Source organism: Cygnus olor, chromosome 14 (genome assembly GCF_009769625.2).
Source record: "Cygnus olor isolate bCygOlo1 chromosome 14, bCygOlo1.pri.v2, whole genome shotgun sequence".
Taxonomy (NCBI): Eukaryota; Metazoa; Chordata; class Aves; order Anseriformes; family Anatidae; genus Cygnus; species Cygnus olor.
In genome coordinates, this window is record NC_049182.1 from 8,597,001 (window position 1) to 8,623,041 (window position 26,041).

The 26,041-nt window shown below is 40.1% G+C and overlaps 1 protein-coding gene across 18 annotated transcripts in view; it reads right to left on the reverse strand.

The window, feature by feature from the left end:
- EBF1 (EBF transcription factor 1) overlaps positions 1-26,041 on the reverse strand; it is a 312,571-nt gene that overhangs the window by 119,984 nt on the left and 166,546 nt on the right. For 12 of the 18 annotated variants that reach the window (XM_040573757.1, XM_040573754.1, XM_040573753.1 and 9 more), the window contains 2 exons: positions 22,409-22,490; positions 14,312-14,453 (listed from right to left, as the gene is read on the reverse strand). In XM_040573757.1, the coding sequence (XP_040429691.1) occupies positions 14,312-14,453; positions 22,409-22,490 (224 nt within the window). The remainder of the gene's footprint in view (positions 1-14,311; positions 14,454-22,408; positions 22,491-26,041) is intronic. The other 6 variants (XM_040573756.1, XM_040573755.1, XM_040573766.1 and 3 more) reach the window with 1 other exon arrangement.

Sequence of the window (26,041 nt, forward strand, 5' to 3'; positions counted from 1 at the left end):
CAAAAATACATGCATCATGCAATCCCTCCAGGCTGGGGGAAGGGAGGGAAGTTTCCCTTTGTTTCTGTTTTCAAGTAGTGAAATTAAAGGTATTAGCTGTGATTTTCTGCCTAACTGTTTGGATGCTGAGTTCTCATTAATGGGAATTGAAAATGTAAATTACCTGGCATAATATTCCACCTACAATCAATACCTAAGCCAGTGCTTCTCTTTCATCCTTGCTGATGCCTCAAATACCAAAGTTACATTTCACTGAGTCCTCTGTTTTTCTCTTTCCTTAAGGATATCCAAAGCTTTCAGTTGTTGATAGTGTCTGAAACACTATTACTCGGTGAAAGGACGCAAATCTGAATAATGAGAGATCTGTTGCAAAAAATTCCCAGATATGCTATGCATTTTACTTAAAACATTTCCATAAAAAATAGTAGTTGTAATCTCTATGTGATTGCAAGAAATGCATGCTCATTCTTTTTTTTAAACGCCTTCACATCACAGAGGAAGTTTTGGGGGGTTGGTTGGTTGGTTTTGACTTTTGGAGGTACTTCCTGCTTTCCAAAAATGAATAAAGCAGTAAGAGTCCTTACCTCACTGCAACTCAGTAAAACTTGACCTCCAAAAGAAAGCTCAATCATCTTTGTTTGGCAAATAATAAATTCACCAAGAAAAACATAAGGTTGCAAAAACACTTGAAAATTTGGTTAAATTCAATATATAGCTTCGACAAAAATATATACATATATTAATAATATATATGCAGTTACTATTGAAATATATATGCTATGTATATATTTCAAGAAGCCTAACAATTTTACTGTGATATTTTCAATGGACTCTTCTGACTTTATATTTCAGAATAAGATTTGCATTTCAAAATTTATTTTAAAAGAAGAAAAGGAAATTTCAAGTAGGTTTAAAACTATAATTTTTGCATTCATTATTTTTACCCCAAAGTTAGAAGATTATTATTTTGAGTCGGTCACAAAAGACTGGTTGTGTCTGCCCTCGACCAAGCATAGTACTCTGCCTGAACCGATGCAGCTACTTGCTCCAGCTCTAGGGCTGACACACTGTCTGGTACCCTGGGCAGCCCGGTTGTGCCAGGGATAAACACACAGGCTCAGAAGGAGAAACAGTACATCCAAAAGTATCACACAGGGTACACAAAACACTGGCAGTGCTTCCATCTCCTCAAGTGGGGGCAAGTTTGCTCAGACCCAAGCAGCAGCCCAGTGACTGCTGCAGTGCACACTCCCCTCTCAGGATGAAGAGGCACGTTCTATCCCCAGGTGGGAGAAATGCTTCATGATGAACCCCCCAAACTATTGCACCTCCTTTTCCTCACTCCTTCTCCATCCAAGGTGCAGGGGAGTCACTCACAAAGATGCAGGAACAGTGTTTGTTTCTAAAAGACAGGACACTGAAAGCAGTAGCATGCAGAGGGCTAAGGTGTGATACACACACAAGGTTGCGGTGCTTTATCTGAAGTTGGGCTTTAAAAGTTACATTAGTAAAACAATGAAAAAATCCTGTATGCCTCCCCTGTTTCACTTTCAACTGCTTCCTATTGATTTAACTTCCGCTGATAAAATTACAGGGCTCTGCTAAGCCAATATGACTATTTTAAAAACAATAAACATGTCCAGAAAGGAGACTGCATCTGTTTAAGTGCACTGAAGTTTAAAAATAGTTGCACTGATGCAATTTCTGGGTGAGGATGAAGCCAACCTTGCGAATGGAAGCCCAAAATGTGTAATATAAATCAACCCTAAAAGTTTGTCAAAACAAACATCACCACATAGCTCACATACCCCAAACCCTATTTGACTGCTTGGTCCTTCAATGCTAATTGGGGTCCTGAACCAGCAAAGCATTTTATAGGACAGGACCAGTCATTTGCTTAATGTTAACCCTATGGTTTACTGTTTTGCTGAATCCCAATCTAACAGAAGAGCAAGTGGGCACTATTTCTAAATTTATGCTTTGTTTAACCACTACCCCAGTTCCACTTACTCTATTTTTTGATGATGCAGGGATTGAATGAGGGCTATATCAAGCAAACTGGGGAAAATTCTCTTTTTTAATTTCCTTATCAAAACTATCAAAACTGTAAATCTCTCACAGCAAATCTTTCTAGAGGCAGAACACAGGCCTAGACAAAAGTTCTGAAGTCACATCATCTAGTCCCTGCAAGGTGTAAAAATCTCAGAATCCCGAGGACAACAGCAAGTCTTGACGTTCAGATGTAGACTGGCATGTTACAGCCACACTGGCAAGACTTAGTCAAAGATGCTCTGCAACACACAGAAATTAACTAGATGAAACATGGAGTTCAATCTAAATCATCACTACCCCAAACTAAATATTAGCACTGATTAAACTTTAATCTACCTCCCCAAATCTGTTACAAGACCCCTGCTATGTTACACAGCACAACAGTAAGAAGTTCACCTGAGATGGATTCTACAACAAACAACTTATTTCATGTGGACAAAACCAGGAGCCCTGACTAAAATTAGTTTCTAGCTGAAGTCTCTTTGTTCAGCAGAATTGAGAAAGTCTGCCCACAACAGAGAGCTTGCAGTAATCGTCTTTCAGAAACAGAACAACCCGTGTAGAAACACAAAGCAGTTGTGGCAGGGACAGGGAGTGCCAGTAATCCAGTTTCTTCGAGGAAAATTCAAGTACCCTAAGAGTTCTTATTCCTCATCTGATTTCTCTCACAAATCACAGGCTGCTCCCTAATGCAATTTTCTGGAGCCTGAGAATCATAAAGTCAAATACAAACAAGTCTAGTGGAAAATCTCTGATGCTAATCTTGGCCTACGACGTATTTTTAACAGGCGCTGAATTTGTGCGCCGGATTATCCAGATGGCCATACAGGAATCATCCTGATAGGATTAAACCTTTGTGCTGAACTCTGCTCCATCTGTTCTCGGAGGTTTGCCTATCGCTATCAGAATACGAATTTTCAGCCTATGTCTAGCACCCAGACTAAAAGCGCCTGTTCACCATACACGCACACACGTGTATGCACAAACATATCCTTGAGTACTTGATTAGTAATGTGAGATGAAGTTAGCCTGAAGTTTACCACTAAAGAAACATATTGGTTTTATTATTTGTTTGAAGAACAAAGTACGCAATATCTAAATTCAAACAAAAAAGCATTTCTGTTGTTGTTCTGGGACTTGTTCAATTCATTAAACCATAGTATTGCCATAAATTTATAGATGAAGGCATGACTAAATATAAAGCAGCAAGGCTCTTCGTCTTTGAAATCTATTAGTGTATGAGAATGCATGACACAATTGCACTTTGAAGATATCATGGTTAAATATTCCAGATTAAAAAACAGCCAACAATGAAACACATGCGTGCACACAGCGTTGGTAGCTGTTATTTGTGCCTCGATCCACTCACAGGCCAGGAACATAAAAGTAATAATCAGTCCCAGTAAAGAAAAGCTTATTCCCATTACTGTTGCTTTCTGCTTTTATTATCTATTAATGACAGTCTTCTGCATTCATTGTTGCAGCCTGCCAGATGCAGCAAAGATCCATATTCATCATGTGCAAAAACTGTGCTCAGGCTGTCTCTGTGACAGGTTAGGCGGAGCTGCCAACCAAGAGACCCAGGTCCGATGGACGGCCTCAGGTTTCCAGGCCCTGGGCCAAAGGAAAAGGTAGGGAATCTGGCTCTTCTGTAAGAAAAGTATCCCAATGGTCAGAAGGCTTCACTAAATTTCTGTTCTGGCCAGAAATATACTACAAAGCAATGACTACCCGGGGTGGGAAGGATGGATAAGAAAAATAAACAAAATATTTTTTGTTACCGTTGTTGTTGTTGTTATTTGGGACGTTTGCTTCAGGAATGCAATATATGCTCAGCCCATGTTTGCGATGGCAGCGGGACAGAGATGGAGAAAAGGTAACCTGAACTGAATTTCAAGCAGAATCCCTCTCTGCGCTGCAAAGACTGAGAACCCCTTGTCTCTCCTGTGCAGTGTCTTTCAGACCGTTTCCTCCTCTGTTCTTTGTGTTGCACTGAATGCAGGGTCAAGCTCCCCCTCCCAGCCATTTAGGCTTTACTTGCAAAAACACCAGCATAAAAATATATTTATAGTTCATAGTATCTGTCCAGCAATGACACCACATAAAACCAGCATGCTGAAAATCTGAGGAGGGAATACTTTGGACTCAAGCCTACAAACGCTTAGAGAAGTTGTTCTTTCAATGTGTCTGATAAAGTCAAGCTATGTTTATATTTATTTATTTAGGGCCATATTCAGACCACCTACTTCAGACGTTGCAGCATGTAAAAAGCCAGACTCCAGCTCTGGCTGAGTCAGGCTGCCTAAATTAGGATCCCCTTTCCTTTATACAATGGGCAGAAATGGGCAGTCAACTCTGGACTTCTGGAGACCCGGGAGCTCCCCCTTGGCTCCCAAAAGCACCAAGGGACCACAGCAAGATGAAACCATAATACCAGAGGTAGGAAGCAGCTAGAAGTAAGCGTGTAAGAAATATTTGGCAGCTGATATTGACCAGGCACCTGGCTTCAGGCTTTCCAGCAGACAACTCTGTCCTCTCAGACGCACAGCTGGATAAAAGGGCAGTACCCACAATCACCCCCAAGGTCATAACCCTTGGAAGGTTTTCTGCTGCACAAGAAGCAGATGTATTTTTCCCCAAAGGGCTCCTAACCAGAGTTGCTTTACCTTTCAGTGCTATGAAGGGCCATATCTGATCAGATACTGTATTTTTGCCCCTTCATCCCCTCAAATAGGCCTGGAAGTTGAGCAACGCTCTCACCTGAATGTGCTGCTGCAGAGCGCTGTGACCTCAAACCCCAGCCCGCAAACTAAAGCCGCAGTTTGGAAGACAAGCAGCTCTGTTGTCAGGCCTGCAATTTACCTCCATGTTCTGGCCTTCCCTTTCAGTGTGGATCAGATAACACCAAACCTATGAATTCCATATGCAGGACCGGGTTTTCAGCAAACAGCAACATGAGCTGTACGTGCAGTCCCCAACAGCAGGGGAGATTTAGCAAGCCTGCTGCCACTGCACAGCACAAACAGGGACCTCTGTGGGAAACACATTTTGCTCTTGTATGGGGTAAGTACAGAACCTCTGACAGAGTTGCCACAAAGAAATAATGAAAAGGTATTAACCAAAAATAATTAATTCTGAATTTCCTTCTACTCCTATTGTTAACAGACACTTAGTGGTAGTACACTAAAAAATACACACTTTAAAAGTATTTGGGATGAGATTTTTGGAAGCATCCAGCTATCCAGTGATTCCAATCCCACTAAACACCTAAATGCAGCTTTAGCACTTTGGTGCTTTGAGTTTGACTTCATGTCCAAGAAAGTTCCAAACGATTGCTTTGGGGTACCTACATTTTGGGGTGACCTTCTGACCCACAAAAACAGAGCAGAAGTTTAGAAAGTTCTAACACCCACTTTATGAAGGACTGCATCTTGTCGAGCATCTCACAGTGCCCCTTGCACCTTAACTTGCAGATCTAATTGTATAAAGTACTTTTGAGAAATAAAGTCAAACTTCTAAACTTTAGAGAAGTTTTTCATAAAACTTTTTCTTGATCTTTTTAATAAACTTCCTAACCCTACCCACTTCACTCAATTAGGTCATAAACCAGCATTGCTTATATTACAGTCACTTTCACACTAAGGATTTGTTTTGTCACAAAGTGAACTATAAATTCATGGAATGAAGGTGGGAAACAGAAAGGACTAATTGTGACACACAGAGCTTTCTGGTTATGCTCAGCAAACAGTTTGGGCTGAGATTTTCAGAAACACTTTATGAAGTTGTACCACTGGCTTTAATGAAAGCACACTTTTCCCAATGCTAGGCACTCCTGAAACTCTTGTATTCTGGATTTGGGCCAAACAGAAAGCTTGTCTCCATTCCAATATTAATTATTAGTAGTTTATTTTTATTCTTTATTACTAACATTAATAATTTTCAGATGGCAACCCAGATTAGAATAACCATTCCAAACTTCCCACCCTGGTGGGTTCCACTTTCTGCATCAGTTTCCTAGTTTATGCTATTAACTCATTTCCTTGAATGTGGAGGAACTTTGTGAAATACTCATTTTGCTGGTGAAACTCTCAGCAGGCATCCTGCGATGGAAGCGAGAGACTTAAATGCTCACACTGGTCTTCTCTCAGTTCAACGAGAAGACATGCAACCTGAGATGCAAAAACACCGAGTTCGTTATTTGTGAAGTTTTCTAACCGGAATATTCCACGTGACAATTTGGTGGAAAATTTTCAAATACACGAAATTTAAATCCTTAGACTGTCAGCACTCAACTGATTGATAGCTTTGGATATAATGGGAACAGAATCCTCTCAACATCACTGATTGCTTTGGCCTATTCAAATACTGGGGTACACCTAGTGTGAAAGATTTGGAAGTGTCCAGATACCGGCAAAGTTCTGTGAACACTGGTCTTTGATAATCGTGACCTTTTTCAGATAAATCCTCAAAACATCACAAGTTCCTGGCCTTTGTTTACAAATCACAATTCACAAAATCCTCTCCTTTGTACTCTGCCCATATCAGTAGGGGACTGAACTGAAAAAAAACGTTGCCCAACATAATAAAACGTTACATACATATACAACAAAAACATTAAGCTGGAGTAATTTGTTTAGAAATAATATTAACCATATTACAGTAACATAATGTTTTGTAATTTACTGGTGTGCACATTTTGGAAGATTAGAAAAACAACGTTTGGCAAAACTTCACTGCCATACGGTGCGCAACATCTAGCAAACATTTCTCTAATCCTAATGTCATTCTTCTCTCCTACGATGCCATTGTATTAGTGACATGGTGGCCAGCAAAGCAAATTGAAATGTAATGAATGCTCATTATCTATGAATATTCATTGCCTATTTGAGTGCTACTGAATGTTCTCCTGTATTGCTAGCTGTGAAGTTTCTGCCAAACAGAGCAGCTAAGGTTTTTCTACATGCATTACTGTACTCCGATTCCTCTGAGGTCTGGAGGAAAACCTCAAACCTTCAGAAAGCAGTTGGGCCAGCTCTACAAATACGAGTCAACTCTCATGGTGATTGGAAAATTTCCATCTGAACTTTTCTCTCTTATCAGTCTGTTTTGCTGTAACAAAACGTATTTTTACACAAATCTCTATCAAATTTTAATGCCAGTTTTCCTCGTGTTTTCTTCTTTTTTGTAATTTTGGGAGCACACTTCTGAAAGCTCCTCTGGGAAATTCACAAAATGCATTCTATCTTCATCCAGGTACTATTTTTCCATGAATTCATGACATTCTCATAACAATAGAGGGTAACAACATATCACAGCGTGACATCGTTTAGATATTCTGGGGGAAGGACTGTTTTATTTTTTATGCGTTTGAAAAACATAAAGGGCACCTGCTCATGGGTAGAAACTGCCACACCTTATCTGTTTAAAATTGAGGTGTCTCCTGCTTCTGTTTTTTGTTGTTGTTTTTTTTTTTTTTTTTCCAATTAGATGTCATCCCTAATGAATGACTGTCAAGCAGGAATTCTTTCTAACTATGGTAACTTAAGTACCCAAACTTGACTTTTCAGGAGACATCTCCATGGCCATTACGTAAAACCAACTCTTTTTCTTAAAGATTAAAATACTTCAGATGGTCTCTCTTAAGTCTCCTGTGACATGGCAGCAGGAGTGTTAGTACACACATGTTATGAAATAATGCCTGAATGATGAAAATTATCACAAGCTCCAAACTCCAACTTCATTAAACACTTACAGCCTAATGGCAGAAGTGAAGTTCTGGAATCTCCTTCACAAATCAACCATTAAAAATATGCCTCCCAGGAAATTGTTTAAATCTTGTTTTCATTTAGCTTCAGACTAAAAATAAATTTTGAAGCATCAAAATTGCTGCAACCAGATATTCTAAACTTTTAAGCACCTCTCCTTAATGACTGATTTATGACCTAGACAAATAGAAACAGAAGATTTTCTGCTTTCTGTTTGACATGACTGGCTGGGAGAAGCGTAGCTCCACCCTCCCACCCACCCAGTTCTTGTGAAATTCTCAGTAATGGCCAAAGAAGAAGCAGGGGTACAGGCCTGCAGGCAGCTACTCAGCTCTGGTGAAGATTACAAAAATCATCAGCACAATTCAGTGGGGCGTAATTTAGTGAACACATTTTGGAGCCGTGTGAATCAGAGCTCTGCTGTGTTTTGCTAACCTGAAGGATAGTGTTTTCACTCCTGAAGGGACCATTACGATCACACAACCTGGCATCCTGCATAGCACCAGCCAGAAAACCTCATCCAGCAATTCCTGGGCGAGGAATTACTCAAGCCCATAACCTTTCCCTGACCTGATGTATACCATTTAGGAAGAGACCAGGTCCTGGATTAATATTGACAAACTACAGAGAATCTGCCACAGTTTTGGCATTTGTTTCAATCGTCTCTGGAGGTAAAATATTGCTGAGGTCATATTGTAGTCTTTATTTACTTAGAGATTTTCTAAAGTGTAGCACCTTAACTTTCTGGACGTGTTTTGTCTCTTCGGAGGGACTCTACCTCCATCTGAGTACACATACTGGATTAATCCACCCCTGATGTGTTCGCTTATATTAGAAACATACAGTAAGACCACAGGGCAGTGAAGAGGTTAATATTATACACTTAGTGAGGTCAAGCTCCAAGAAGACATAGCAAGCCATTATGTAAAAAAAAATTGCCTGAATTCATGAGTCACTGCATTTATGAAGGAACTGATATGAGAAAGACAACTTGGCAAAAGTAAAGAAAATGATTTCCAGCTTGAAGTTTTGCAATCCTTCAGTATATCAAGGCTCACTTACTGTTATTACTATCCATGTTGTGCAATGTTCTGAAAGTCACATTTTTTCCCTTGTGTATGCATAGAGATGTCCAACAACCCTAGGTACTCTTCCCTCATAGAAAATAAATTAGAAAGCAGACGTAACTCAGAATAACATACAAGATCCCCTCAAGTAGAGTGGTAGGACCCTAATATTTTTTTTCAATATTTTCCTTCTAAATAATAAATCAAGCCAACTGCATTCCTCTATATGGAATGATATGGTGCAGAAAAAGCCTGTGTGTTTATATTTTTCACATAATCATGAAAACATTCCTAAGTGAGGCACTAAGATATAACAGGTGCTTCCACCCATAGATGCAATGAGACAAACATGAAAGTTTCTTTGTTTAAACTGCACCAGTTTGTGAATGTAGTAGTCCCTGACTTTGCTGGACCTATACCATCTGAGGGACAAAATGTAATAAATTTTGGAGATTAACATTCTTTCTTAACTTGTTAATATTTTTGCCTTCAGTCATTATTCTTATATTAACAATTTCTTCAACAAGCACAGACACATGCAACACCAAGGCATTCTGGGTTGAATCAAAAACTTTATAAGATGGGGAAAAAGCTTTCCCTTTTATTAACCAAAATAGAAAAAATATATAGTCTACTAAGGCACAGCCTAGTAATCTTAGTGGCAAATCTGTGCACATGCACACTGCGGTGTATGTGGAATCTCAGATCGACTGGGTGGGCAGGATTGGCAAGCAATCCTCTTTAAATGCCCCACTGCTGACAAGAGGATCTACCTGATGTACCCAGCTGAGGCACAGCAACTACTACTTTTCATTTACTGTGGGATGCTTTGCACCTGCAGGTAGCAAATAGTCTGAATCATTCATTATTATCATGAACTAAAACAATATAGCAAAAGCTTGATGGCCTCAGGTGCCATAATATAAGGACCAAATAATCCAGCTATATTCTATAATTTCTACTACAAGGCAGCCACTAACATATGCATATAAAGATCTCTATATATTTCATATTAAAACAATGGCTGGACACTACTTTAGAAATCATGTTTGTCTTTGCTTCCATCTTCAAATTCTGACACCATGTCTCATAATTTGTCTCTCTTTCTACCGTGAATCTTTTCTCTTTTGCTGCTGTTGAGCTGACTCAGAACCAAATCACCACCAAACCTCAGCACCACCTAGTTCTTTGGTGCTCTCCTACAGAGGAGGAAGAGGAAGGAAAAGTAAAAGAAATAAAACTGTCCCTTTAAAAAAAAAAATACAAGCATTTAAGCTGCTTGTCAGTTGTCTTCCTGACAAGGCCACTTGAATGTATTCAGGAATATTTGCATAAATGCTCACAGTGAGTTCACCGTGGCAGCTAGCGCTAATGGTACATAAAGTAATTTAGTCACTTTTCTTAGGCATCCTGTCAGGGTGATAAGCACCCCCTTCTTTGCCTTGTTGCATATTAGATCATTAGATAATAAAGTGTTAGAGCATGCAAACTGACAGGGTCTCGGGGACTATCATTTTTCGAGGGCATTGCATTCTGCCAGTGAGAAAAAATAATAGAGAAACTGATGCTGCAATTGGCTTTACATTTTTTTAGAACCATTCAGAGATTTGGGAGAAAAAGATTTTTTTTTTATTATTTTGCAGTAATAACTGATAACTTTGCAGACAGCTGCAGTAGTGGACTTCATGCTGGTAAACTTGAAAAGGGTTGTTGCAAACCCTGTCAGAACTCCCTCTTCCACAAGCTAGTCTCTTAAATTGCATTGGAAAGATTTTGCTTTTAAAATTGACACCCTGGGACGAACTACAAGCTGAAACATATTCTACTGGTTGGGGCCTATTGGCTCTTCACTATATATCTTAATATATGTGTACAATTTAGAAAGGTCAACCACGCCAGCCTTCTGGTTTACCATAAATATAAAACAAGTGAGGATCCAACTATTTGTGAATGAAAAAGTGATAATTACTGAAAACCACAGATTGCTGTGGCTTACCCTATTTATACCACACAGAGATGCATGAAATAATTTGCCTTTGCCAGCTATTACTCTTGAAAGATAGATACATTTATTTGAAATATGAGCTTCTTAACCCACTGGTTTCAAGGAGGACAGTGTGTGGAAATGAAACTGTGATCTAGGTTCCTAGTTATATTCAGAGATATGAGATACGAAAAGGAACTTTCCTTTTACTGCCTGACAAGCAAGATATAAATAGAGATGTGTTGCATGTCCCAAAAATAATCCAGGCTACCTGCTAATGAGATGGTAAAAACCCAAATGCGGAGACACTAGGCTCCTGAGCGGCTCAGGGGGTAAAGCTTCCTTTCTAGCTTTTTGGCATCCAAAGGCTTTTTTAGATGTCACTTAAGCTGCAGCTCCATGTTAAAGAGCAGCATGTCCCAACACAGCTTTGGAAGGAAAAATAAACTGGATATGATCTAATGAAACTAGGCAACCAGCACACCTTCTTCATACATCCTCTCTCTTTCCCAGTCTCAGTCCTCTCACAGTCAGGTATTTATCACTATTGTGATCAAGTATTTGATTTAAAGAGTCAAATATCTAGAAAAGTGCACGGAAACACATTTGGTCAAGGGCATACTCCAGCATTTCAAAACCTGTGACCAGAAGTTGCTCAGCAGAGCAGTAAACCAGAGACAAACAAGCCATGTCTCTGTTAGTTTCTGATTCACCATTTACAAATATTGTTCAGGTCAATCTGTCCTCCCCCTGAGGGAGCCAGGAAAGCTGGAAAGAGGAAAGACAAACAAGCAGTCTTTTCTACTTACACATGAAGATATTATTCAAGATAAAAATTGCAAAACCAGGAGGATAATAATATACTTTAAGACTCAAAGTAAAACTGAAAATTAATTTCAGTGAAGGAAACTCTCATCTGTTCCAACAGGTCTAAAGTTCTTGGTGGTTGCCCAGAATTCAACAGCATTAAGCCCAGTTGAGACTTTGCCCACTTTTTTCACTCAGTTAAGTGTTTTAGACATTCAATACTGACATTTAAAACAGTTACTGGATTTTTTTTTCATTATTATTATTTATTTTGCCATCTCCTGGGACACAAATATGCATAGAATTCCTGGAGAGATGGATTAGAAGATTTACCTTAAAAAGAAAGACTCCACCAAGCCTTTGGGAAACGTGTAATTTTGTAGTATGGAGGTTACATTCAAAAGTAAGAATTTATTAGTGGTGGCTTTATGAGGTTGCTCAAGAGGTGTCTGAGAAAGTAGATCAGAAAAATCACCTTTCCCACCAAATGTACACATGGAGATAATTTGCAGATGTTAGCTTTTAATGGTAGCACAGTAACCAGAGTTTGTATAAATACGTAAGCATAGTATTATCTTTTTTTGCTTCTTTTTGCTGGCAGAATCTTTCAGGTAGTAGGAGTGGTAAAATGGGATGCTATTACACCATGCACACAAATCAGAACATTTATAAGTATGAGAAAATAAGTATTGCCTTGACCAAAAGCATGCACTGAGAAGACTGCAATGGGGAAAAAAATCCTACACTAGCTGGAATATAAGCTAAACATTAGAGGTTTTTGAAAGACTAGACTTAATGGAAAGATTACAAAGTTGTACAGAGTGAAGTTTCCTTTTGTAATGTTCTGCCTCCTGCTAATTAATAAAGACAGAGTTCGTATATTCCTTACAAAAATTCAGCAAAAAAAATTATGACAGTGGTTTGTTTATTAAATTAGGTTGTTGGCAGGATGAAAAAAATTCTATAACATGAATTATAGCTGAAAATGGCTCATAGCCTACATAAAAAGTTGGAGCTAAATAAATACAGATGTAAGTTATGTTTATATAATGAGAAACGCTGCTGAGCTAAGAATTTTAGGTTAGTAAGTGTGAACTACAGACCTGATTCTGCAAACACTTATCAATACCCTCAACTTTACTGACACAAGAAGCCTCATTGATCCCAACAGGACCATATGTGCACATAATCTTAAATATATGCATAAATGCTTGCAGGACTGATGCTTGAAAGCAGGAACAGAATAGAAAGCTATTTCCACAGGAATCCACTGAGTAGTAGAAATTCATACATTTGCCCATTTCTCGCTATTAATAATTTCTTTTAACATATCTACTGAACATTATTTCTGAGTGGCATTCACTTTCCTGGAGAAAATTTTATCTGGTTCCTTCAAACTCTTTGGAAAAATCTATTTAATTATTCATCAGATCCTTGGCAAATATTTGTGAAACAAACCAGCATAAAGGACTAGAGCCTTCTACACTCAACAACTTCAATAGAGGCTGAGGGTACGCATCTCTTAGAGGGAGCAAGCACCTATTGAATTAGGATTACAAACAGCTTTGAAGACAAAGAGCTTTTCTACCAAGCTGGAATGGAGAAAGGGGAGTGAAATGCCCTCTGTTTTTGGTGTTTGTTTTTTGTTGTTTTGTTTTATTTTCAGTAGTAGTCATCAACTTTGAGGACAAAGAGCAAAACAAAATGTTAATCAAATCCAGATTTTTCAAAGTGCATTTGTACTTTTGCATTGTCAACAACTCCCATTTTAAGCACCTACAGTCACCAGCAGATATTCTCATCCAGGACCAGTTGATTTTCTGGAAAAGATTACTATCCTCAAGGCTACTCCCAGTCACAGCCCCCATTCCACCCTTACTGGTGTTCACCGCGCTTTCAAACAAGCCAGCCAAATTGCCTTGCACCGTTTCTCCTTCAAACATTTCAGCAAAATAAGCCAGACTGGCAAAGAGTTATTGCTGAAACTGTTAAACTCAAACGGACTACTTTAAATTGAAGGAGATTAAGGAGCCATCAGACTATCTTGGCTGGCATGTCTATGGTAGAGATTAGCCTCCAGCAGGGAGGAGAGGCCAGCAGCTGTGGCATGCGAGGAACAGCAACTTCCTCAGCTGGCACAGCTGGAGCCAGAAGAGAACATTCGTCCATGGCTTGAGTAAGCAGATGGATTTCCAAAAGGGCTCTGCTTTCATTATAACAATTCAAAGAAGCAGCTGGATCTCCTAGAGAGCCCTGCAATCTGTAGATAATAGTAATCCAATCCCAAATTTGGGTGCTGAGCACTTCAGAAAATATGCAACATCCTTTAGATGCACAGTCAAAAATCAAGGCAATTTGGAAAAGGTCAGTTTTGGGTACCAAACAGACTCAACCCAAAAATAAATGAAAAATCACCGTACTTCACAAACATACAGAATAGATTCTGCACCCATATTTGTCTACTAGTTTGTCATTTAACTACACTTAGTGCTGACCTAGTTGAAGAATTCCGCTTGGAGGCCAGTCCCAAAGGGAATGATTGTTACACAACAACTTGAAACCAGTAGTCAGAGACAGAAACCAAATAAATCCACATTTAAAGTAGCAACGCCAACCAATGAAAATGATATGCCTACCATGTTCCAGATAAGAAGGCGTACCTTCCGAGGGATCGAGTCTTCGAGCTCTCCGCCCATGTTTAGAATTGTTGTGCACAAACATATTGTCCGACACTGCCAACACATGGCCATCAACATTGACTGTTGTAGACACCACAACCTGCAAGCACAAGAGCAAAATGGAGGAACATTCAGATACATATGTATGTTTTTTAAGCACAGAGTGTAATAAACTCAGTTAAATAAATAACAGCTGGGAGCTGTAGAAAATTGCATAGCTATTTCACATAATAACTGGTGCTTATGCTGTACAAATCTAACAAGAGACGCTATTGATGAGTGGGTCTTTGGCATCGAAAGCTTTTGATGCAGTTTTAAGTCAAATTGCAGAGTTTGTAGCTGCATGGCAGACGGCACACTGTTAACCATCATTTTAACAAGAGGATCTTTATTAAGTATTTTTCCCGTATGTACAAGGGCAGCTGTGTTTCACCCTAAATTATCCTTCAGTTTCCATGCTCAAGTAGATAGAGCTGTTGACATTGCAAATGAGAATCAGCTCAGAATAAAAGAAAACAAAAGTGTAGTTTGTGAAGTTGCAATTACAGTTGTTGCATTCCGCCTCCCTCCCTCCCGCCATCTACACTGCTCCCTGCTCGGTACAGTCACTACAGGTTGTTTCTCCTGAGCTCTGTCTCAGAGGGTACTCATAGGTGTGTTCATTCGTATATGCATGCAGGCTATACAGTGGGGATTTGATCTGGGAAACATAAACCTATTCAACCAGCGTTAGCATTATTTGTATTTCCTAATTTATCTCAACGTCAACACCTATGACTTGGTTTGAGGCGAGGTTGTGGAGCCCTGCCCTGGAGGCAGGGTCTGATGCTTCTGCTCCCCGGGGGCAACCCAGGGTGGGAGAGGAGCCAGTCTGAGGGGAGCAAATGGGTAAGTGTTGGGTCAAGATTTAGGAGCCCCAACTGCTTGGAGGGGTCCCAAGGGACCTCTGAACCTTGAGGCTCAGCAGACACTATCCAAGAGGAAATCCCTGTTCAGGCTTGGGGCACCTGAGCCACAATCTGTAGTGAAGGGAATGGCGGGGGGCGAGCAGGACAAGTTCCCAGCAGAGCCACAAAATCATCACTCGGGGTTTCTTCCTAACCCAGGTCTCCTTCCACCCCACTCCAACCGTGCAATGTTGCAGCCTCCCTGGCTTTCGTTCAGCTGCCCCCTCCCACAGCCTTTTCCCAAGAAAGTACATCATTATCGGGGTTTTACCCCAGCCAAGGGTTTGGCCTTCAGCCGACTGCTGGTTTGCCAGGAGCACACGCTGCCTTCGAGAACTTCCACTAACACAGTCAGAAGAAATGACCTACACTTCTCCTTACATTAAACAGGGAAAGGGATTAAAAACTGAAACCCACAGAGATATGTTTATTCATGCGACCTCTTACAACCAAATATAATAATTGTCTGTTAATTGCAGTTTCAGCTCCCACCTCATGCTTCGACATGTGAAACAGCAATCAGCAGCTCCTGTTTAATCCACCTATTATGTTGACTAATTAACTTTGCTCGACAGTTTATTTCTTCCTCCATTATCAGCCCCTGTCAGCCGCAAGCACACTGCCGCAAAGGGGGACCTCAGCCCTTTTGATTGATCACCGATAGATTGACATGCAGATTAATTTAATTAGAATCACCTCACTTGAGAAATGAAAGACAATGGCAAGGAGGCTAATAGATCTGCTCTTATAATGAGGCAAGCCTCCAGAGCCATGGCAGAGGATTTCTGATTTATTTTGCTGAATTCCCCAGTCGCTCTGAAAGGCTCTTGCTTTAATTGTTCTTGGTTTTGAGAGGCTTTAGCCTCTGAAGAGGTGAAATGCTTTACAAGGATTGGCAAACATTGCTTCAACTCTCTCAGGAAGCTTCTGCCTCTCAAAGTTGGTCAAATGGGGACACTTAAAGGATCGCTTACAACATTTCAATTTCATTTTCATTCAACAATTCATTTCAACAATTCAATTTCATTGAATTGAATTTAAAAATTTAAACAAAATATTTTCCACCTACTTCTGACCACCTATAAAATGCTTAAATATATAAAGTAAGTGAAGCTGCTCAGATGCCTATAACTAATCCCAAAGTTATGTCTCTAAAAAGAGGAATACAAAAGAGAATATTTTACATCTAAAGGATCTTAAGACCATCCCTCAGAATGGCATTCCAGGCAATAGATTTTTGTGTGTGTTATAAGTGAAAGATATTAAAATACAGAATAAATGATTCAAGAGCTCTTACAGATGGAAATTTGGGAAAAAGAAAGCACCAAGTACTGTAGGTAAGTTCTTCTGAAATCAAACTAGAGAAAAAAGAAAAAAAAGAAAAAAGAAAAAAAAGAAAAAAAACCCTGTATATAAAATTCCAAAAGGGATTTCAAAAGTAATTTATCCTTTGCATTCCTGAGGGATAGAATAAAGTTTATGATATTTTCAATAAAATATGATCTTATAGTAAGTGGCTCAGGGTTTGCAATCTTATTTGTGCACTTGCATCCATTGTAAATTCTTTGCAACTGGGATTTTGAGCCAAATCCTTAGCTGACATTGCCTGTCATAGCTCCATGATTTATACCTCCCCCTTATCTTCTTCTATGGGTCTGCTAAGAAAATTAATACTATTGCAATTAATAAAAACAACTACAATGTCAGATACTTCCCCCAACCCAAAAAACATATAGGTACATACATATTGCCCACTGAAGCTGATCAATCCTGTGCTGGAACCCAAACTTTTGAACATTTCTAGAAAAGGCATTCCAAAAACTAACAATTCAAGAGTAATAATAGCAAGACAAGTCCCAGACTTGTGAAAGACATGTATGTAAGTAGCTGTCTCTATCCATGCACATTTCTAGGGAAGAACTCATGGAAACAATCCTAGTGAGGTCACTTTTATGGGAGTAAAGCTATATTTGATTTTTCCCCCTCAGGTTTCCAAAATTCTTGATGTGACAGATTTTGAATTACTTAACAGTGTCTTCCTACCTGCCTCCTGAGTTTGATTTACTACAAAGAGACCACATTGGTGTGGTTCCTCAGTGTCGTTAGCAGAAGAAACTATAAAAGGAATCCCCAAGAGAAACTGTTTCCAGTGTCAGGAAACGCAGAAAAAAAAAAAAAAAAAAAAGAAAAAAAAAGTGGTTACTCTTATGTGTCTGTCTGAAAAAAAAATGATTATTCATACTGCACTTGTAAGAAACAGCAAAAACTGCTTAATGCTTTAAACACAAAATCTCATTAATTCAAGAATACTGAAGATATACTGCACTAACGAAATATTTATACCCCTAAGTATTAACAGAGAAAAAAATACACCTTGAATATTGTGTGCCACAGTTACATCCTTGGATTGCTGCAGAGCACTTACATACTTACAAGTTCTGCTCATATTTTTTAATCTAAAAAAATACTACACTCTCCTCATTTTGATTTTGAAATGATTCGGATATGTTCAAGTCAAAGCACATGCTAAAACTAATTTGTGGAGAAATCATAAAATTAGGGGGAGGGGAGAGCCAAAGTAGATGTGGAATGGGCACTGAGGTATCCTAAAACACAGACCATAGCAAGAGGGAAAGGCACACTACAGTTTAATAAATGATTAATGAGGTGCTGACACATTAATGTAAGCACAGGGACAACCAGGCCTGCCAAATCTCAAACCTTTCCAAATTTTGTCAACAAAACACAGTTTTAATTTGGGACAGGCAAACACGGAAAACGATTTTGAGCTTTAGCTTCAGCCCTTCATAGATTTTGAATTTAAATCCTGTATCAACATCGGAGGAGACAGGGGTATGAAAGAAACACATTGGTTTATAACTTTGTTCAATGAAGTTGGCACTATCAACTGCATTAACGTATCACAACTCTATGAATTATTCTGCCTGCCATTAAATAGTTCAGTTGTGAATGCTTTGGAGCTTAGTTTAAAAAAAATATTCGGAGACCAGGAGCCTGTAGATCAAGCTATTTATCCACGTTTAGCACTCAGCCTGTTTATTTGTTATAGTACCTCACCTAATATATCAAAATTAAGCATTGCATGACTCCTCATTTTTAACCACAGCCCATTAAGCTTTGCTAACTGATTAAGACATAGCATGTTCCTTGTGCTTTCAATTTTCTCCAGTGTAAAGTGAGGGTTCTGATATTTTTGTGATGTCCCCAACATCCAGTGGCGTAGGCAGAGAAAATCTGATTAAGATGATTTCCAGCTTTAAACTGTCATTGGTGTTAAAACTGTAACTCCTGCATTTGCTGCTCTTCTGAAAGCTATGCAGAAATGGCTCGAGCAACGTCTTTATTTTCACCACCACTTCGTGACCTCTTCCTACAATGTCTTGACTTCTTTATACTAGTAACTAAAAATTTCTTTCAATTTAATAAGACATTTGAAAATGTGTCTAACTTAAAGCACATAAGTACAATACATTCAGTAATTTTGCTCACATGCACAAGGCCAGGCCAGGTGCTTAATTACCTTGTTGAATTGGGCCACAGCTCTCACTGCTATTTTCCAGATTTTTTCTTTTTTTTTTGGCCTTTACCTTCTCTGGGGATGAAGCCTTGCATGTCCAAATTCCATTATCAGGGATTCATGAAGCATCATCTCTTTCTCTTATGCAAATTTGCAATAGGACACAAGTGGCTTCAATTCAAACATGAGTGGCAGCATCCCATGGAGGCAAACTAGCAGCCTAGGCTGGGGAAGAGCTTGTGCTAACAGCATCAAACAGTGTGGCAATTTCCAAGTGACTTTCAAGGTTTTCATAATAAACAAATGTTTGGGGTTTTATACAGTGACTCAGTCTGAAAAGTTTCCTCTAAATTAAAACTCGACGTGTCAGTTTGCAAGCAGTTGTGCTAAAACAAGAACAAGATAACTGGGGCACCTGGGTTTCATTAATTACAATAATACACAAAACTGTTTAGGTTGTGTGAGTGCTGAAAAACAAAATCTGGACAGAATTCACCCATGATACCACCTACTTATTACTATTACTGCTGACTGGGGCTCTACAGCCTATCCTACCAAGACTGATGACTTGTGACAAAGAATGCAAAAACAGACTGAGCATCTGCTCCATGGGGTTTTTGGAATAAAAAGGTAAGGTTGGACTGAAGAGAAAATAAGTGGCACTGCCAAATGTTTTGTGCAATTGGGCTGATGAAATACAGAGATGAAGTAATTTTCTTAAGAACAAATGAGGAGTCTGTAGCATAGCTGAACGCTCAACCCAAGTCTTGAGTCCTTGCATAGACAGCACTTGCCTTTTTCTCTCTATCTCTGCTGCTAGAGACACAGCTAACACAGCCAGGGCCAGCACTGCTCCAGAACTCACTTCTGCTGGCAGTTGACCCTGCTGATATACAGCACCCAGTTGTCACATGCCTGGGCATCTCAGACATGTAGAGAAATGTATTTCCTTCCAGGCCCACAACTGTTTTTATGTTAGGCCTATTCCACTAGTATATTTGCAAGCAAAGTGCAGGATAAAACTTCCTAATTCACTTCTATACATGAATGAAGACTCACATGCAGGTCTTCTGAATCAGCAGATACTCTACCTCCTCCCTGCGCTTTCTTAACCTGTCTTAGACCATACTACAGTCAGACAATTCCCTGTTGCAGGAAATAAAACTATTAAGAAAGGAAATTTTCAGCATGAACTATTCTTAGATGGTACAAGACTCATGCCCCCGGCCCTTCACTGTCTCCCCACCAAAACCACAAGCTCTGTTCTAATAACTCCTAGCAAGTTTGGGAGACAGATAACTGACACCATGCCAAAAGGTGGACAAGTCCCCAGACAGCTTGACAGTCCAGCACAGCAGAGGGAATAAAGCAAAGGAAGGGAAAGTCTCAATTTTTCTGTGAAAAGTGTGTGCTACTATCCAAAAAGTATTTGGAAATGCATTAGTCTCATCTTTTTAACCATACCTTTGACATAACTTTAAGATAGACTTTTTGAGTCACTGGGAATATTTCAAAAGCACAAAGGAGCTGATGAAAAACACTCTACTCACTTCACAGGGGCCTAGATTTCATTTGGTTCCTATACAACACTGTCTCAAACATCTAGGTGCATCATATTATCAAGATACTATGTGTATACTTGGTCCTTTTCACCCCAAGAAATAAAAACTGAAGCCTGGATTCTGTAGTGTGGTTGTTTTATTTTAAGAAGTCTGTTGCTAAAAGAACGAGTTTGACATTGAGAAAAAAAAAAAAAAGAAAAGAAGAGGAAGAAAAAAAAAAGCAATGTAAAACAATAAGCCTGGGCACTTATGCTGCAAGCTTCAATACCACCCTGTATTATAGTATGAGTGGTTCACTCTGCTGAAAGTGATTAATTTCTTGAAAATGCTAAGGTCACACTAATTGACACGACCTGTGTAATTAAGCAGTCTCTGTTTATACACGAAAAGCTCAACTGCTGTGAAGCTGGGTTTGTATGACAGAATGTCTTTACAAGTCAAGAGATCAACAACCTTTCCTATGTCCTACCTACTCGCCGACACAGGCTCCTGATTGCTACTCTGAGAGAACAAGCAAAGGCATTACCATATGAAAATCAGCCTCTAGCCTGGACGAGCACAAACCCAGCAGAGCGTACATGTTGTGAAGCAAGCTCTGACAGGCCCCAGGGGTGACTGCTTGGCCTAAATCCCCATGCTGGTGAGTCCCCTTTTTCCACTTTCTCCTTCACTGATAATGCCCTCTCAAATCATGGGACAAATGTGACAGAGGGAAGAACGTGGGGTGAGAAGCCAAGGGCTCTGCCATGCTAATGCTAGCTTTTATACTGATTAATTTAATCCCTGTGGCCACATCTCCTCCCTTCTGCACATCTATGCTTTGAGGGGCAAATAACACCCTTCTGACTTCCAGTGTTGTTGCAATTAAGCAGTTCAACAAAAGACATATGTTTTACATGTAAGTAATATTGCCATTTACATATCATTTAGCACTTTTAAGCACCACAATGCCATGAAGAAACAAACAAAAATTCTGAGCTACTGCAGAAACCAGCAGTTACCTTTTGGAGTCTTCTTGCTCCAGAGACCCATGGGGTCAATGGGACAAACCTCCTGTTTTTTCCTCAGCTCCCTGTGGCAAATCCCCACTGAATGACTACGTCATGTTTTCTCTCTGTGCTCTACCTACCCCTCCCATCAAAAAGGAAGGTCCTTTGGCTGTCTATACCATATTTTAATTCAGCCAATACTCAGGTAAAGCATCTTTGGCACAGTCAAAGGACCACATATCCAATACAGGGCTTGGGACAACCACTCTCAACATTGCCACCATACAACTCTCTGCTGACAGCACTGAGAAAGGCAAGCACAGGTCATCTTCCCAAGGGATACTGATGGTTTTAACCCCAAAAGTGGTCATGGGCATATGGGTAGCATAAGAAAATGTCTTTGGCCACCCGAAGCCGTGTTGACACTATAGCTCCTGAGCCCCACTCCCACATGCTGCAACAGTGGGGAAATTTCAGTCCAAAATGTCCCAAAAAAAGATACACATAACAGGACTGACTACAGGGATGAACCATCACCACATTGATACACATTTATGAGTCTTTAGTGCTGCAGAAAAATTACTCCTGAAGTGTAAGCAGAATCATGAGCTTGATTTTGTTGATGAATTACTCTTATACCTTCCTCTGCCCTTTCCAATAAAGACAGTGCTCTCTTAGTTTGACATGTTTACATGAAGGCAAACAATTTTCCTGGTAGAATGGGGAACCTAGGAGCTAGGTTGCCTCATAACTTAAAACAACAGTGAGGTCATTTTTTTTTTTCCTTTTCATCCTTTCACTTCCTATGGAGATGACTTTATCTTCAAGAGTTTTCTTGCCTAGAGCAAGAAACCCCAACTACTTCCTGCCAATTCTGCTGTGATGAGAAGTCCTCAGGCAACATTCTGTTACCTTATTTTTTTTTTAGCATCTCCCAGCGAATTACTAAGTTAGTTTGGGTCAAAGTACTTCTATCCCTAACAGCTACTGATTTTTAAGAGGAAGCATGTCCAACTGACCTGAAATCGACGCATGTCTCGAGGGTTTCCTGCATTTTTTAGGCAATTTTGGTTACATTTGAGAAAAAATTTCAAGAAGAACCTGTGGAGAAAGGGAAATGGACATTAATATCATAAACAGTTTGCAGTAGTAACATATAACATCTGCACATTTGGTCCAACAAAGCTGTGTTTACATTAGCAAACCCAACTCAGACAAAGTCATCCTACTGACTATCCACTGAGGGAGCAGAGCTGGTACAGGCCCCAGTACAGCTAAACATGTAAGCGCATCCTAAGGTGTAAGCATGAGTTTATTAGATCTGTTGTGTCAGAGCCATTAAAGCTTGCAGAGTTGGTCTCTCTGTCGTATTAAGTGGCCAACCTTGTGGTGCCATCGACAGCATCAGGGAAGTACAAGACATATATTTTGGTTCAGCAAAAAGAGGACAGAAAAATGCCAGCCAAGAAAATTACCTAATGTACTAGTGGGGTTTTGTTTCACCAGTTTGCTTTAGTGTGCAAATTTTGATTTAATACAAAAATAACTAAACTGTTCCATACAATCAAAATCTCCCTTCCACAGTTAAACTTGGTTTGTACATAACACTAATTCTCAAACAGTGGCTAGTGAAAGACCAAAACCCTGATAGAGAGAGGGGGAAGTCTTGTTTAAAAGACTCACTTCACGGAAAAATGAAATATTTTCAATGTTGTCTACTTCCTGACCATACACAGTTCACTGAAGTAGCTATATGACCCTGACATATCTCTCTAAGAAAAGACATTGCATTTTACAAAGCCAAAGAAAAAAGCAAACATTTCACCGAAAATATTTCCTTCAGTGTTATGCATCAGTGGACTGTAAACTCATAAAGACAAGTCAATGAATAATAGCGGGTTTCAGATTCCAGGCTTCCTCCTTGAGAGCCAAAGTTTATCAACCTTTTGTCCAAAATAAACTACAGACTAAGGCCTACTAAAGCTCAGCTGTGCAAAATGTAATCCTACAGCAAGTTTAAAACCTAGCGCAACCAGACAGAGCAGCATTACATTTGCAATAACCATCAGTTGACTAAGCAGAAACTAATCTGACCTGTCTCCATATACAAAAAGCAAGGCAGAGAATTGTTTGATCCTGTTTTACTTGAAATTGGAAAGTTAACTTTTGCAATCATCCATCATTGAACACCCAAACTGAATGCTAAGTCAGCAGAATTTGCACACGCTGTCACCAAGAAAGGCAAAACTGGAGGGTAAACAGCTTCAGAAAATCCCTTTTTGATGAGCAGCATTCTTTGCCCCACTCTAGTTGTGATGCTGCCCTTCAAAGAGGCAAGTTTTGGTGCTTGCTCCTCCATGCCAAGAAAAGCATATCAGGCAAACATCTGCAAGGACAAGTTCAAACTCCAAGGGACTGTTTTCATTAAAGAAGAGTAAAGTAATGAGGAGGATTATAAATTGCAATGCTCAGGATTATCAAGGACTGGATCTCCTGACCCATAAAGTCCCTTCTCATCCTGTGCTCATAAATAATAGCACGCAATCAGCAATCAATACAAAATAAACAGCCGCCACACTTGAACAGGGCTTTGGAGACACTGCATTTGTTTACGCCAAAATAAAGAGTGGTGTATGCTGTTACGTTTTCTCATCAAGCAGGTTCTGATATTCAATAACTGAAAGTTGGTGCTATTTGTTGTACGCGTGTGTGTCTTTTTAAGCCTCTAATGGCCAGCTGTGACAGCCTGATTCAGATAGTGTAGAAGAAGCTGTCAGCACAAATCTTGGCATCTCAAATCCAGACAACTGCTTGCCACCAGGCGAAGGTTTGTACTCGTGCCAGAATGGATTTTGAGAGACAAGCAAATAGGGCATTAATTCCGCCAAAGAAGAACGAAAAGTGGGGAGAGTTCAGGATCTTACACTTCAGATGATGGCTTTCCTGTCAACAGCTCATCATTTAGCTCGTGCACCATGAAGGGCACGGACATCAGATCCCTCTTGCCCTAAGCTGGCCCTGTCATGCAAAATGTTGGCAGGATCCAGAGACCACCCCTCCATGCAAGATTGCTTGCTGAAATAAAAAGCCTGGCCATCTGTTGGGAGGCAAAGACATCCCTGTCAGCTGGTGCCTCCAGCCTCAAACAGGCCCTTATGTGGCAAAGCCTCAGTACCACTTACTCTTTGGGGAGAAGCTTGCGCTCACCCAGGGTTTGTCGGGGACTGTTCACAGCTCTGCTGAGTGCCGAGCTCAGCAGCTGCTTGCTCGGCCTGCTGTGGCCCAAGTGCCACGTCACGGCCCCGAGCAGAGCTGGGACATGGGAGAATCAAAAATATCAGCACTGAAAGATAGCAATAGCCATGTGAAGGTGGGAAGAGCCTTCCCAGGCTGGCACCGTGCAAGCTGTGCAGCTGGCAGCTCCACACACGGCTCCCAGAAGAGATGGAAAGCTCCTCATGGAGTTCTCTGGAGAAACACTGCGCATTCCAGCTCAAAGGTTGGGAGAATCACTATGAAATACAAGAGCTGGGTTTGGGGGTTTGCAAACTGACCTACATTTTCAAAGTCTTACTCCATTTCCATTACACTATCTCCCCCAAATCCTACAGAAGTTTCAACAAAAATAAACTGCAGAAGAAATTAAACTAATCTATTTAAATCCATAAAAAAAAAAAAAAAAAAAAAAAAACCTCAGGTAAGCAAGCAAACAAAGTTTCCTTTGAATTAAATCAACTCAAGAAAAAATAACTTAAAAAAATCCAATATTTTCAGAGGAACTTTCAAGACACCATGCTTACACAGCCAAGTTTGTTCTCTGCATTTTAAGTACAAATTCACCAGTTTATAGACCATGTCCTGCCAAGCGCCGTATTTTTGTTCCACTGAAAGACAAAACAAAGTATAAGCTCCACTTTGTTTGGGAGTGCACCAAAGCTGGAGCCCCCCAGCTCCACGGAAACATCCCATGCTCGCCCAAGCAAGAGGTAAGCAGCTCCTGAGCTGGCATGGGGTGCACCAACAGATGAAATCCCTGCTCCGGCAGGCAGGCAGATTTGTAGGGATTAGGACAAGGGCAGAGCAGCACTGTCTGATCCATGGGGTTCACCCTAGTCTCTTGATTCTCCCTTGATTCCTGCTTGAAACCTCCTGCCCAGGTGCCTGCTCCACCTCAAGTCCAGTCCTGCCAGCCTTGCTCATTAGGAACACTTCACTCTGCAAATATTTCAGATTTAGATTGACAGGACTGGTCCAGGAGAATTGCCAGCAGAGCTGAGCCCTTTGTAAGCATAAACTTCCATCCCCGTTTGTTTGCATCTAGCTTCTTCACAGTGCGCTATTTTTTTTTCCAGTTTTAACTTTCTCCCCATTTGGCAGGGCTGTGTAGCATTAATACTAACCACAGAGGATATATAGCATTAATACTAACCACTGGGGTCTGAAATTCATTCCCAAGATGAAAAAAATGTGCAAAACAGAGGAGCATCAATAAAATCTTCAACTTTAACTCTCTCTCCAAACTTATGTGACTGCTAAACACCAGCTCTTCCACCACACACGACTCAGTCATCAATTACACTTATTGCTACCATTAAACATTTCTTTTTTGCATGAATCAAAGAGAACGTATTTTCCAACTCCCTTCCTGACTG